Source organism: Melozone crissalis, unplaced genomic scaffold (genome assembly GCF_028551555.1).
Source record: "Melozone crissalis strain CALT ecotype California unplaced genomic scaffold, PUWL_Pcris_2 ptg000042l_1, whole genome shotgun sequence".
Classification (NCBI taxonomy): Eukaryota; Metazoa; Chordata; class Aves; order Passeriformes; family Passerellidae; genus Melozone; species Melozone crissalis.
In genome coordinates this window covers 44,885,144-44,898,163 of record NW_026535820.1, presented here as the reverse complement: position 1 = coordinate 44,898,163, position 13,020 = coordinate 44,885,144, and the positions used below count along the sequence as shown (strand labels likewise).

General features: G+C 46.4%; 1 protein-coding gene across 1 annotated transcript in view; it reads left to right on the top strand.

Moving 5' to 3' along the window:
• Positions 1-5,463: 5,463 nt before the first annotated feature.
• ANKH (ANKH inorganic pyrophosphate transport regulator) overlaps positions 5,464-13,020 on the top strand; it is a 97,803-nt gene continuing 90,246 nt past the window's right edge. The window contains exon 1 of the mRNA XM_054284558.1: positions 5,464-6,010. Within this exon, the coding sequence (XP_054140533.1) occupies positions 5,915-6,010 (96 nt within the window). The 5' untranslated portion in view covers positions 5,464-5,914. The remainder of the gene's footprint in view (positions 6,011-13,020) is intronic.

The window sequence follows — 13,020 nt, the reverse complement described above, 5'->3', positions numbered from 1 at the left end:
TTATAAGCATTCGGGTCCCTCAGGATCCCAGATATCCCTCTACAAGCCTTTGAGAGACAGAAACCTTTAACTTGGGCAGCACCTGGTCCATGCACCCTTCTGCAATGCCATATTTACATTAGCACCACTCCCACACCAAGGAAGGAGCTGTATGGATTAATCAGCCAAGAAACAGCACAGCATCATTTCCTTAGTGAGCAGGGCTCCAGCTGGGCATCCCTGAGCATCCCACCAGCAGCCCAGCTGCTCCCACCAGCTCTCTTGTGTCAGAGCTGCTGCAGAGTCACGTGCCCCAGGCTGCATCAGAAGAAGATACAGTTTTGGGCTCAGAACACAAGCCCAAAGAACAAATAACACTAATAAGGCCAGTGCCACAAGTGATGCTTACAGCTGGGATCACCCCCGGCCACGAGCCTGAGTGAGCCACGGATGAGACACCATTGTAAAGATGGGGGTACAGAGCCAACATTCATGGGTGCCCTGTGACAGAAGGCATGTCCTGGATGAGCCCTCCACCTCAGGTGACCAGAGACAGTCTCATCCGAAAAATAAGTCAGGCATGTCTGAGAAACCCAGGTCTCCTTGTGCCCCTGAAACCCAATACCATTTTTATCTTGGTCTACCAAGAATTAATAGGAAACTTCTTCTGCTTCATCAGCTGGGAAACAATTTTGCCTGAAGCTGCTGCCAGGGTGCTAGTGCCAGCCAAAAAAGAAAGACATGGGTTTCCTGCAGGGGCACCGTCCTTATCATCTAACCTGACAAACCAGCTGCATCCAGAGCAGACTGGTCTCAGGGAAGGGGCATAGGTTAGTTGTAAAGACCATTTTTATTCTTCACACAGAGATGCAGCTAAATCAGAACTGTATTAGTCAGACACTTGTCTGACTGACAACCCAATTCCTTTGGCTGTTTTCTGATCTTCCAGTTCAACCCTACCAATTCACAGAATCAAATGCTACATAAATATTCTTTGCCTGCAGCATTTCTGTAGTCTTTCCAGTCGTGAACTGCAACAGCCTAGAAGCCATGGCCAGGCACACAACCCAAGAACCGAGTGCCACTTGATCCTAAGGCTGATTGATGCACAAGGAGTGAGACAAGGAGAGTTCCACTAACCCTTTGAGGTAAAGGCCTTCTGCACAGCTCACAGTGACTATAGTGATTCAGGCTTCGCTGACCTCTGGGTAAGAGAAAGTGTTGTGCCTCTAGCTCTCTTTTGTCCTGTTCTTTGCAAGAAAAGAAACACTAGAAACAGGCTTTCTGCAGAACTCAGGTCCAGGAAAAGAAGGGGATCTTTAGTTGGGTCCTTACAACTGTGTGTCTGGTCAGACCACCAGAAAAATTAGCGTGTAGAAGAATTTCTTTGTTTTTATTCCTCAACACTAAATGGGAAAGAGTATTTTTCCATTTTGTGCACAAGACTCGCATTCTGAGCATTCCTTCAATAATATCCAGTCATAGTTTGACAACATTTTTAAATGACATAAATTTTAAATTTTAAGTATCTTATTGTTTTAACTACTGTGGTGTAAAGAGCTGGAAATGTGCATCACACTCAGTTCCAACTTAAATGTGGAAGGGGCAGCTGTTGTTGGGAGAGGAATAACTCAGGACAGAAGCAGAATATGACTGTGGAGGTGTCCTTCCACTTTATCTGATAAAAGACAGGAAAAGACAGTCATCATTTGCTCTCTCTGAGGCCAAGGCCATTCAGGGACCAGAATCACTGGCCATTCTCCAGGCTGGGAAATCCAGCTCATCTGTCCTCTTATGGGATGACTGGCTGACAAATTTTATTACTTGCTGGTTTGAGTTTCTTATAGAATGAGTGATTTTAAATCACCAGATAAAAAGAAAAAAAAATCCTATCTAGAAGAAAAGCTTTGAAAGAAACCCAGTAGCTCCAAAAAGAAGGGATGACAACTAAACAGCCAACTAGAGATGGAAAGCCCAAGTGCAGTGATTCAAAAAACAAACCCAAGACCAGTTTTCTCTGGCAGGTAATTAGCAGTAGCCTCAACAAGGAAAAAAGAGGCATGGTTCTGAAGTAAGGCATTACCACAGCAGGGTCCTTTCAAGATTCCCACCATGTGTTTGTGGTAAGAGGCCTCCTTTAAGCTCAGGACAGCAGTGGGACTCTAACACATTAAAGCCCATGTGCTGATCTGCATGCTGGGTTTCTGACTGCGTGAGTAAAAGTAATGTCCTGATTCATTCTGCTACTGGGGACACCTTCAGGCTTTGCCCCCATTGCTTAACCAGCAATTACATTTCATTACCAGGCACAAGGCAGTTTTATGAGACCTTTCATCATTTCTGCACTCTAGCACATTGCAGCACTGCACTCTATTCATGTGGACTTCTCCAGTGAGATGGCTCCATTTGAGTTACTCTGGGACCAGATGACTTTACTGTAAAAAGCAGTGAGATTATGGCTAATTATTTCCTGCTGTCCTCTCTGTCTTTTTTATTCCATTAAACAAACAGACAGTGTTTGGTATATGAGTAAGAAATGTAGTGTAACAGAAAATATGTTAGAAAGGAAATGATTACTAATCACTGCTTTTTGCCCAATACAGCTAAAATGACCTATTTCCTCAGCTCATCAGCTGAGCAAACTACTGACTCCAAGATGTGAGAAACCATCCTTGTTCTTCGGTTGCAAACACAGTTTTGTTTTTGTAATGAATTGACGGAGCAAATATGACCTGGGCTGAAAGAGAGGCACACAAAAACTAGAGTCAGCACAGAAATAGAAGACATGAATGGGAAGCAGAAAGACAAACCTAAAACACTGTCTAACAGTTTATTAAGTAGGTCTAATGATTTTAAAATATGGAACTCAAGAAAGCATCAGTCAGGTTAACACTTGCCCAGGACATTTCAGTACATGTGAGGAGGTAAAATGTAAAACTACTCTTAAAATAAAACTGTACTGCTTTGAGCAACAGGAAGATAAAAAGTTAACCACAGCCCTCAAGTGACCAATCAGATGGAAATGAATTAAAGATGTAAGGGGTATGATTCATTATCTGGTGGAATTTAAAAAGTATTAACTACCTTATGAACACATTAAAAAAACCCCAAATTTATAAACTTCTCTTATACTGCATAAAGTACTTGGGTTTCTCAGTATTTCCAGGACTGAACATGACTTTGGGACAAATAATCACTATGAATTCTTTATAGTTTGCACTGTGAGACACACAGAGTCCAAATGTTTTGATTCAAGAAGCTTTAATTTTGGGGTGGTTTGTTTTTGCCAGGAATTAGAGGAGGTAGCTCTCAAACATCAGGTCATCTGGAATTTTCAAATGGCAACTTAAAATCATATATTTACAAGTGGCTTTGGGGATTCCCTTTTACTTTTCTCTGACTCAAAAACAGCACTAAAGATTTCTTTCCCTTAAATAAAGAATCTCTCCAAAATGAAACAAGAGGCACACTTTGCAAAGAAAGCATTTTAAAACACAGAGTTTTAAAAAATATTCTTCCATAATTTCATCTACAAGTTGCTCTCAAGACCCATGGCAGAGAAGAATGAACTCAATGGCAATAAAATCTAGTCCTGACAGGAAGAAATTAGTTACTGGCAATACAGTTATCTAAAACCACACACATTTTCAGGGAGAAAGAATGTAATATTGAATTAATGCTTCAATATATATCCGGCCTTGAGTTCAAAAGGCACAAGGCCTGCTTCAAAGAAAAGGACCTGCAACTTACATCTAAGTGTACATAAAGGCTATGCCTAAACTGGCAGGGAATTCAGCTCAGTGCAAGCAAACAAGTAAAACAAGGCAGAAGGTGTAAGGCCTCTGCATCTCTAAGAGTTCCTCCTTCAAGTCCAGCTTCAGTTGGGTTGGCTGGAAGACAAACGTTCCCTCTCACTGGACACAGGTCAGATGTCCGATGGATGAACCACTGCTCCATCTGGAGATGATTAGCTCTCCCTTAGGATGATGATTTGGTGCTGTTAACCAAACACACTCTTAGGCACTCACTAACACCTTCTGCTTCCCTCTTCTCAGTTCATGGTCCTCTCCTGGTTTTCTCTGCTTCACTCCAGGACACCATCCCTGTGGCATTGGAAGTGATCTACAGGATGAAGGCAGGTTTGATCTCTTGTAAGCATTTGAGTTTGCTCTTCTGTGCCTCACAACAATGGCTGCTCCAGCTCAAGGGCTGCTAGGTGATACAAACTCCAGCTGTAGGAGGGAAAAAGCCTCCAGCCCAACTGGAGCTGACTTTGCCAAAACACCTCAGGAATCAGGGACTCCTTTTCTCCAGCCCCACCCCACAGCCTGTCATTTGCCTACCAGAGATTTTCAGGGCTCTTCTCCTGTTGACTCTCCAAATATATGCTTGGTCATGGGAACACTTTAATACAGTTGTCTTTGGGAGAGGGAGGCTTTGCAGCACTCCTCTGCTGGCCACTGGTCCTCTGAGGATCAGATACAACTATCTGACTCCTCGTAGGGTTCCCACCTTCCCAAAATATTTGCCAACTCTCCTTTAAGGGGACAAGGTGAAGATAACGCCATAAACCTAAATGACCCAGCGAAACTCAGTTACAATGAAACCTTGAAACCATCCTGCAATTTTGAAAACGTTGAGAAACTTCTGCAAGTTAATCAGAAGGGGGTTGCCTTCTCTTCTTTCTCCCACCCTTAGACTGGCAAAACCTTGTGGCTTCAGAAGGTTCAGAAGGCAGCCAGTGCCCCAGGCAGCGAGGGCCCTCCTGCAAGCTCCCTTGGGCCACAAGCACATTCCCTTGCCCAGAGCTCGGGCAGAGGTCTGTAAAGATGAAGATGTTACACTGCCAAACGTTCAAGATTTATTTATTCCAGGGTTTTGACCAGAAGAGCTCAGGGTCAGACGCCGTGTTGAGGACTCCCACCCCTCCTGCAGCTGCACGAGTGCCGCTGCCCGAGGCCCGAAGTCCACAGCCCGGGAACGCCTTCCCGTGCCCCGGCTGCGCGATGAGGGCGGCGGGCTGCGGATGGGGAAACCCAGGGCGCCCACCGGGACCCGGCGGGTGAGGGAGCGCGGACAGGTGCCGAGCCCGGCCCGGCCCCGCCACGGCGGCGGGCGGGGGGCGCAGCGCGGCCGCTCCGCCGTCGGGAGGAGCCACTCGGTGCCGCTCTTTCCCCCGCCGCCCGTCTGCGAGCGTGTGTCAAACCCACGTGCTCCGCCAGCCCGCGCAGCCCGGAGCGGCGCCCCGCGGCCGGGCCCCGCGGCCGGCCCCGCACGGCCCCGCACCGCCGCTGGCCCCGCAGGGCCCCGCACGGGCACCGCCGCCGGCTGCCGCGCCGCACCGCGGCCTGCGCCGTCCCCGCAGCGGCGGCGGGCAGGAGGAGGAGGAGGAGGAGGAGGAGAAGGAGGGCGGTGTTTTCCTGCGCGGCGCCGCGGCCGTCGCCCCGCCGCCGACGAGCGTCAGGCGGGGGGGCCGGCCCGGCCCTTCCCCTGGCCCCCGCGCCCCGAGGATGGCAGCGCTGCCCGCACGAGCGGCTGGCGGCGGTGTCCCTCCTCTTTTTTTTTCCGGCAGCGGCGGCGGCGGCGGCAGCGGCGGCGGATCATTGTTGTGTGGGAGGAGGGCGGCGGGGATGGACTTGATCTCTCGGGTCTCCTGCTAAGGCGGCAGCACAGCGCGCCCCGCCGCCCAGCCAGCGCCGCGCCGGGCAGGGAGGGACCGGACCGGCCCCCCGCCCGCTCCCCGGCTCTTTATTTTTAGGGGGCTCTGCTGCTCCTCTCCCTCTCCCTTATCTCCCCCCACCCCCTCCCCGCCCGCACACACGCACAGGGACACGCACGCACCCTCCCCGGTGCCCTTTCATCCTTCCCCCCGCCGTCCTCCCGCGCCGGCTCCTGCCGCGGCAGATGCGCCGCGGGTCACCGCGCAGCTGGGACTATGGTGAAATTTCCAGCGCTCACTAACTACTGGCCCCTGATCCGGTTCCTGGTCCCTCTCGGCATCACCAACATCGCCATCGACTTCGGGGAGCAGGTAAGGCAGCGCCTCTCAGGGGAGCAACCCTCTCCCTCCCGCCCGCCCTTGCGCAGCGCCGGGCTGGCGCTGTCGGTGCCTCCGCCGGGAAGGCAAGGGACGGAGAGCCGAGCCGAGCCGTGCCGAGCCGAGCCGTCCTGCCCTGGCTCATCGCTCCGGGCGGGGACTGCGGCCCCTGTGCCGGCGTGCCTGCCCCGGCGGCCGCCCGAGCCCACGGGCTGCCCCCACCCCCAGGAGATGCCCGGGGAATGATGGCAGGGTTTGGGTTGTTTTCAGGAATTTTTCCCTCTCTCCTTTCAGGATTATATAATCTGAAATTACATAATGCGCTGGCCGGGGGCTGGCAGTGCTTTATCCCCGCGCTGACACGGGCGCTCAGGTGCAGCAGCCCCTAGCGCAGTGCAGCGCGGCTGGAGCGGAGCGGAGCGGAGCGGGGCGGGCGGCCCGGCTGCCGCCGCCCGCTGCCGGAGCGCAGCCGCGGCCCCTCCGCCCCGCGGCGCTGCCGCTGCCGCAGCGGTTCGGCCCCGAGCCCCCGCCGCGGCAGGGCGGGAGGAGCGCGGCAGCCCCCGGGAGCCGCTCCGCACCCTGCGGGCAGGGGAACCTCCGGCTGCGCCCCCGCCGGTGCTCTGGGCGCCTCGGCACTGCTGCAGTTCTCCAGCGGTGCTGGTGACCTAAGGCTGTCCCCTGGCACGGGCACCGAGAAGATAGCCCGGTGTATCCGAGCCCTCTGTCAGCCTGTCTCACTGACGTGCCGCCACCCCGTTTCGCCCTCCCAATCCCCGCTTGCTGCGTTTGCACCGAGAACATGTTCAAGGCTTGATGTACCCACTCCCCTGCCCAAGCTAATGCTCGTTTGCCCCTGCACTGGGGTGTGGGGGGAATCTCTGCTCTCACGTTTTGGTATTTATGACAATCCAGGCCCTGTCTTGTGTTAGGCTGCACTATATGGGACCTATCATTACATTTTTTGTAGGATGGCATACACTACTACTTACTTGCAATTGTTAAGCTAGGCAGCCGCCCTAAGTATTGCACCCCAAATAGCTTTATCCTTGTCCTAAGTCACTCAGTTTGGCTAAGAAGAGCAGACACTTGCTCCTGTGCTTCTTGAGCAAAGATATAAAAAAATTAGTTGGTACTTTCAAGCATTTGTAAAGAAGAAAGTGAAAGGAAAAATACTACAGTGGGAAAAAATAGCTAACATTAATCATATGTTTGTCATGGCTGTGTGAATCGCATTTTGAGTCCTAGTCCTTTAAATAAACCGTAATACTGAAAAATGCAATTCCATCCTTGTCTAACAACTATGTGCTTTCCTACTAAGTCAGTCTTCTTTAAGCATACTGAGGGGTGGGAGAGGGAAGGCAAATCTAAATATAGAAATGACAAAGGAAAAGGAGATTTAAATGCTAATAACTATGCCATGTTAATAACATATAGTAGAAGTTAAATTGAAAACCATGCAAACTGAGTATGACAGGTGCATTCATACAGTTTGCTTCGTACAAGGTCAGCTCAATTCAAGGTAAATGTCAGCCTATAAAAAAACATCCCCATGGCTTCAGTGTGCTCTGAACCAGGATTTCAAAATTTGCAAGTGATTTTATAAGCGAGGGTTCTTCTGTCTGGCTGGGTACCAGTGACACAGGAGGGATGTGAATCTGTGAATGATACATGTAAACACTTTAACAACTTTGACAGTGTTAGGGACAAAAATATCTTAGAAAATGTGTTTTGTTTGATAGCCAAGTCATAGGATTGAGTTTTCAGGAGAGTTGGGTTTATCCCTCGTCTCAGATGGCTGCCTGGGGAGATATTTAATTGAATAGGGAGAAATCCAGCCTTCTAGAACTCTAGCTTATTTCAGGACTAGAAACTGGAAAGATAGTTTTTTACCAGCCTTACCTACATGGAAATCAGGAAACTGAAGCAGGGACAAAGCTACTCCATGTCTGAAGGCTTCCTCATACAGACAAAAGGACAGTGATTTTATTTTCCTCTATGTAATATATGAAGTTACTTTTTGCACTTGTATGACATTACTGTTGGACTTGAGAGACTGAACGTACATTGCTGAGCCAGTCACATTTCTGCTTTACATTTCCAAAACATGAGAAAATTTTAATGTGAGGGATGAATGGAAGCAACATAGAAGAATGGGTGTGCCAACAGATAGCTCTGCAAAGGCTGCAGTACCCCCTCCTTTGAATGTATACTGCAGATAACACAGATTTCTAAGAATGATAAGGGAAGGAAAATTTGTATGAAGGAATATTACTTGCTCTGGGGCAGTATTGTAAAAGAGACAGGAGAACTGCAGGTCAGAAGTAAGAGATGACTGTAAAAAAATTAGAGAGAGAATGGATCTTGCCTGACCAGGGAAGAAGAGATGTGTAAGAAATGCTGTAGGTCATAAACCCTTTTGATGTATGGTATTCATACCTCGCTCCCTCAAGCGAGGAGAGTGTTTGGAAGTAGAGCATTCAAAGCAGAGCCTTCTTAGCAAAACCTTATACTATTAGACACCTCAGATTGAAAAGTGAGAAACAAAGATAATAACTTTTTTTTTTTATTATTACCTTGAGAAGCTTTTCTGGGTGTTGAGTAGTTGAAGTCAATAGCAAACATCACTAGAAATTTACCAGATCCCTGCTATGCAATTGCATCTAGGTTTCTTGCTAGGTTAAGGGAAATTTACAGTAAGGCTAAAGATTGTTTGCAGAACATAGGTTAAGGCTGTCAGCATTGCCCCAAATAAGATGCTTGGCATGGCAAGACTGTTTAGTTTATAGGAAGTAAAAAATGCTGGCGCAGGGCTTAAGAACTAATAAGCTCAGCTCCTGAAGTCACTTTCAGAACCACTGCAGCCAGTGAAGAGCCTCCTGTTGACCCTGGACTCTAATCCAACAATGCCTTAGGACAAGACTATATTACAGAGTTACTCCAATCTAGTGAGCTGACCTCATTTCTTCACCTCAGACAAATACCTGGTATTTTTTCCTTTACTTAAAAAAGTAGTCCTGATGCAGGCCCAAGTAAATTACCAGAATATTAGAGAGATAAACCATTTCTAACTTACTTTCTTGATTTCCTTCTGCAACTCATTTCCATTTTATTGACAGTGCTACATGGCTTTTATGAAATTAAATACCTTTCTTCTTAAAAGTACAGCCTTCAGGAAAATAGTCCCAAATATTTTGGCTAAATGTTCCTTCTCCACTCAAATCTGTGTCCCTGTGTGTCAGTAATGTGTGTGTTCATGTGAACACCTCTATGTATTTTCTTTTCTCCAGCTGCCCTCACAAATGTACAAATATATATATATATATTGCACTCACAATATACAAATATATATATATATACACACACAAATATACTCAACACAGCATTTCCATTCCAAGAGTTTAACACCACCAGAAGAGAGATAGTCGCTTTTATTCTGCCTTTGAGAGGAGCTTTCAACTCTCAACATCTTACCCTGAGATTCACAATAATTACTTGTTGTATTTAGAGCTCAGTCATTGGAAAATGAATTTTGCATTAAAAGTTCTGTCTCCCTTGAAAAATGTTGGATGTACTTTCTTAGAAATAAATAAATAAATGCCTCCTGTGTGATGGAGAGCAACACAACCTCAAACAACTCAACCAGCAAATAACAGCGTTGCTACTCCGTGGGCTCAAAAATCCGTCACCACCCACATCAGTTTTCCTTTTAACACAGTTCCAGAGCTTCTGACATATATTCTGGTGGCCTGACTTGTAACATAAATGTGCATTTGCATCAGCATTTTTACAAAGGGAGAAAGCTGAGGTGGGCATGAATTCACTAACTTTGTCAGAAGCACGGACTCAGCTCTAGGCAGCACTAAATACAGTTTGCAGGTGTGGCTGGGAGCTCTCCCTGATGCTCATGGGGTGGCAAAGGCCAGGCAGAGAGCAGTGGTTTGATCTCAAGGTCTGTCTGCAGTAGTTCCGTAATTATCAATGGGAAGGAACACTAGTATGGTATTTTTGTTTGGGTTTTTTTTTAACTTTGTAGCTATGATGTAGCCAGCCCATGGATCATTAGTTTGTGTCACTGTCAGTAGCTGTTGGCCGGGCAGTTTAGCGTGCCAACATGATTTATGTATGCATCCGTGGTGTTCAGTGGCCCTTGGAAACTAAAACTGAGCAAGCACAGCCCTGCTGCCTCTTTCTCCAGAGAGCACTCAGGTGTATGGTCTCTGCAGAGAACTTGCCATGCATTGCCCATGCTGTAGTGTTTGAGGTCCAACAGATGAGCCATAAAGGAAATGCTAAGTGTTTGGGATTCCAAATTATTTTACAGTAATTGCTGTTTTTTCTTATATTTGATTGGGTTCTTTTGGACTGTTTTTGTTTTTTTGGGGTTTTTTTTAACTTAAAAAAAAAGTTGCCAGAAAAGGAGAACAAGTCATGAATAATGTATCAAAAAGAATTAGTGAGCTTATTGTCTGCCTATGCCATTTGCAAACTTGGTAGGGGGTTAAACATTTTGATTAATGCCTTATGAAGCTTGGTTTTGGGGTAAGCATTATTGTCTGGACATTCAAAACAAGTAATGGGAGAGTTCACATTCCCAGCTGTTCACCAGGGCTTTGTGCCAAGTTGTGTAACCTTTCCATGGCACAGTTTCCCTGCCTTTGAAGTGTGCCTAGACACCTACCTGCATGTAGATGTAATGAAAATTCATGTGTCAGAAGCACTCTGAGATGAAAGGTGCTGTATGAGTGCAAAGTACCCCTGTTATTGATGTTGTAAGAGGTCAGGGACTTGTTTCAATTGTGTAGGACTTTAGTACCAATAAAAACACGAAAGCTAACAGCGTCCTGTAATTGGTGTACAACGTGGCTGTATGTTATTACCACAACCACATTACTAATAGGGTAGGCTGACAGAAATGTCCTATTTATTTTAAATGAATGTGAACTACACAGCTTTTTAAATTACATTTAGATTAAATTATGTTGAAGAAGGAAACATACACAGAGTATACTATCAACAGAGTTTTTTTGTTGTTATTATTTTCCGTGGCATTATTTTGAAGTAGTTTCTCTTGCAGAATTCACAAGCCAAATGGTCAGGGAATGACCACTGAAGTATATCTAACTTTCGTGTTTAGAGTGAGTAGATCCAAGTGAGACTGTCTATGAAGGATTAAAAACCAAACCATGTACACCTGAAGTAGTAACTTTAAGATCTATACCGCAGTGCTTTCTCCAGAGACTTTTTTATAAGCAGTTCAGCTTTACTTCCCTATGCATGCCAGCCTGAGCCTCCCAGCCCTGGCTCCTAAATGGTCATCTGCCAGGCTCTGGGGATTTTCACACCCGTGCTAGATGGGCTCTAGACCACGTGGCCGGCTCTTGAGACTGCCCAAGAGATTAATTAGGCTGCTATGTCAGTGTTAGTGCGGCGGGCGTTGCACACCAGGCACTGCACTCGCCGCTCACGCAGAGCGTTTGCTGGCATTTCACAGCAAGAGGTGCATGCTGAGATCTGGGAAGAAGTCAGAGATCTCATAAAACATTTGCAGATAAAAGCCAAATCTCCACAGAGCGCTAATGTTCTTAAAGGTGACAAAGACTTACTCCTGGCAGCTAAACCAATATCTATTTGCATTTTATAGCACGCAAGGTACAAAATAAACAGGTTATGAAGAGCACTGGGGCTATCACCACTGGAGATTTCACATGGTACTAGAAATTATGAGAATGAACCTGCACCACTAATGAGGTGTCCGTTCCCTGCAGTGCTCCATGTTGCCATACTGTAAAATACATAATCTTGAGCTAGGACCTATTTTGCTTAATTTGCCAGTACCTTCCCCTTTTTTATTCTGCTCTCTCCTTCCTTCACAACACCTTCCCGTTCCCTGCCTCCTGCCTCCCATGGCTGTGTGAGCTCTAAGGACTTCTCTGGACTTTCTTATGCTTCACTGTTAAGAGCAGGCAGGTTTTGTACTTGATGGTAACCTTAAGCATGTCTGAAGGCATTTTCTATCTATAGAGCTGTAGAGAGAGCTTATTTCCAGGACAGGTTGGAAGGGGGGGTGGAGGGGGTGGAGGACAACAACTTCATGCAGCACCAACCAGCCACTTTTTAATGAAGTAATTTAATTAATCTCAAAACTGTAAGTTCAGATGATATTTGCCCACCAAGTTGCTGGAAAATAAAACTTTGAGGTCTGGGGGTGGAAATTATTCTCTCTACCAAGAAGTCTAGCTTATGCAGTGGGAGACAAGGAACATTTACAACTTTGCCAAGCAGTTGCAGTTCCCAGTCTCTAGGCTGGAGGGCCCTCACTGGAGATACTCCAGTCATATTATCATTTGATAGCCACTGAAAAAGGTGCATGGGGTAACCAAATACTTCTCATGCTTATTTCAGAGATAGGGAAATTGGCTTCTCCTCTCTATGCCAGTGAAAATCTAGAAGACTATGCTAGAAATCTAGCATCAGGAATTGAAATCAGGAGTTGAAAATAACCCAAGTCTAATTTTAAAACATGGGTTCAAAACTGAAAATTTGAAAGGGGTTTGAACCACTGTATTCTACATCGTGTTGAGGAATCCCTGAAGTGAATCTTTTGGATGTGAAGTGGACTGACCATTTGCTTTGTTTTGGGGCTTTTCATGTTTATTTCTTTTTACTGCCTTTTTTCAAAGCCAAGAAAACTGATTTCTCTTCACATTTGCTTTGGTCTGAACTATTTCTTTTTAATCATTGCTCATTTGGCTGCTGCCTGAAGAAGTTGGTTGTATACAAAGGCTTATATGACTTGGCCAATCTTATGACTAAAGATAAAGTGTCTTTTTATATTCAAAGAAGGCATACACTCAAAGCTATAGCTCTAAAAGTGCAGATTCTATCTGTTCCTATCTTGATCTTAGACAAGACATTTCTCCTTGTGTGAGTTTCATCAGTTCTAAAATTGTGATGTGTTTCACAAGGCACTTACAAAGTATATTCCTTCATATTTGTAAAACATG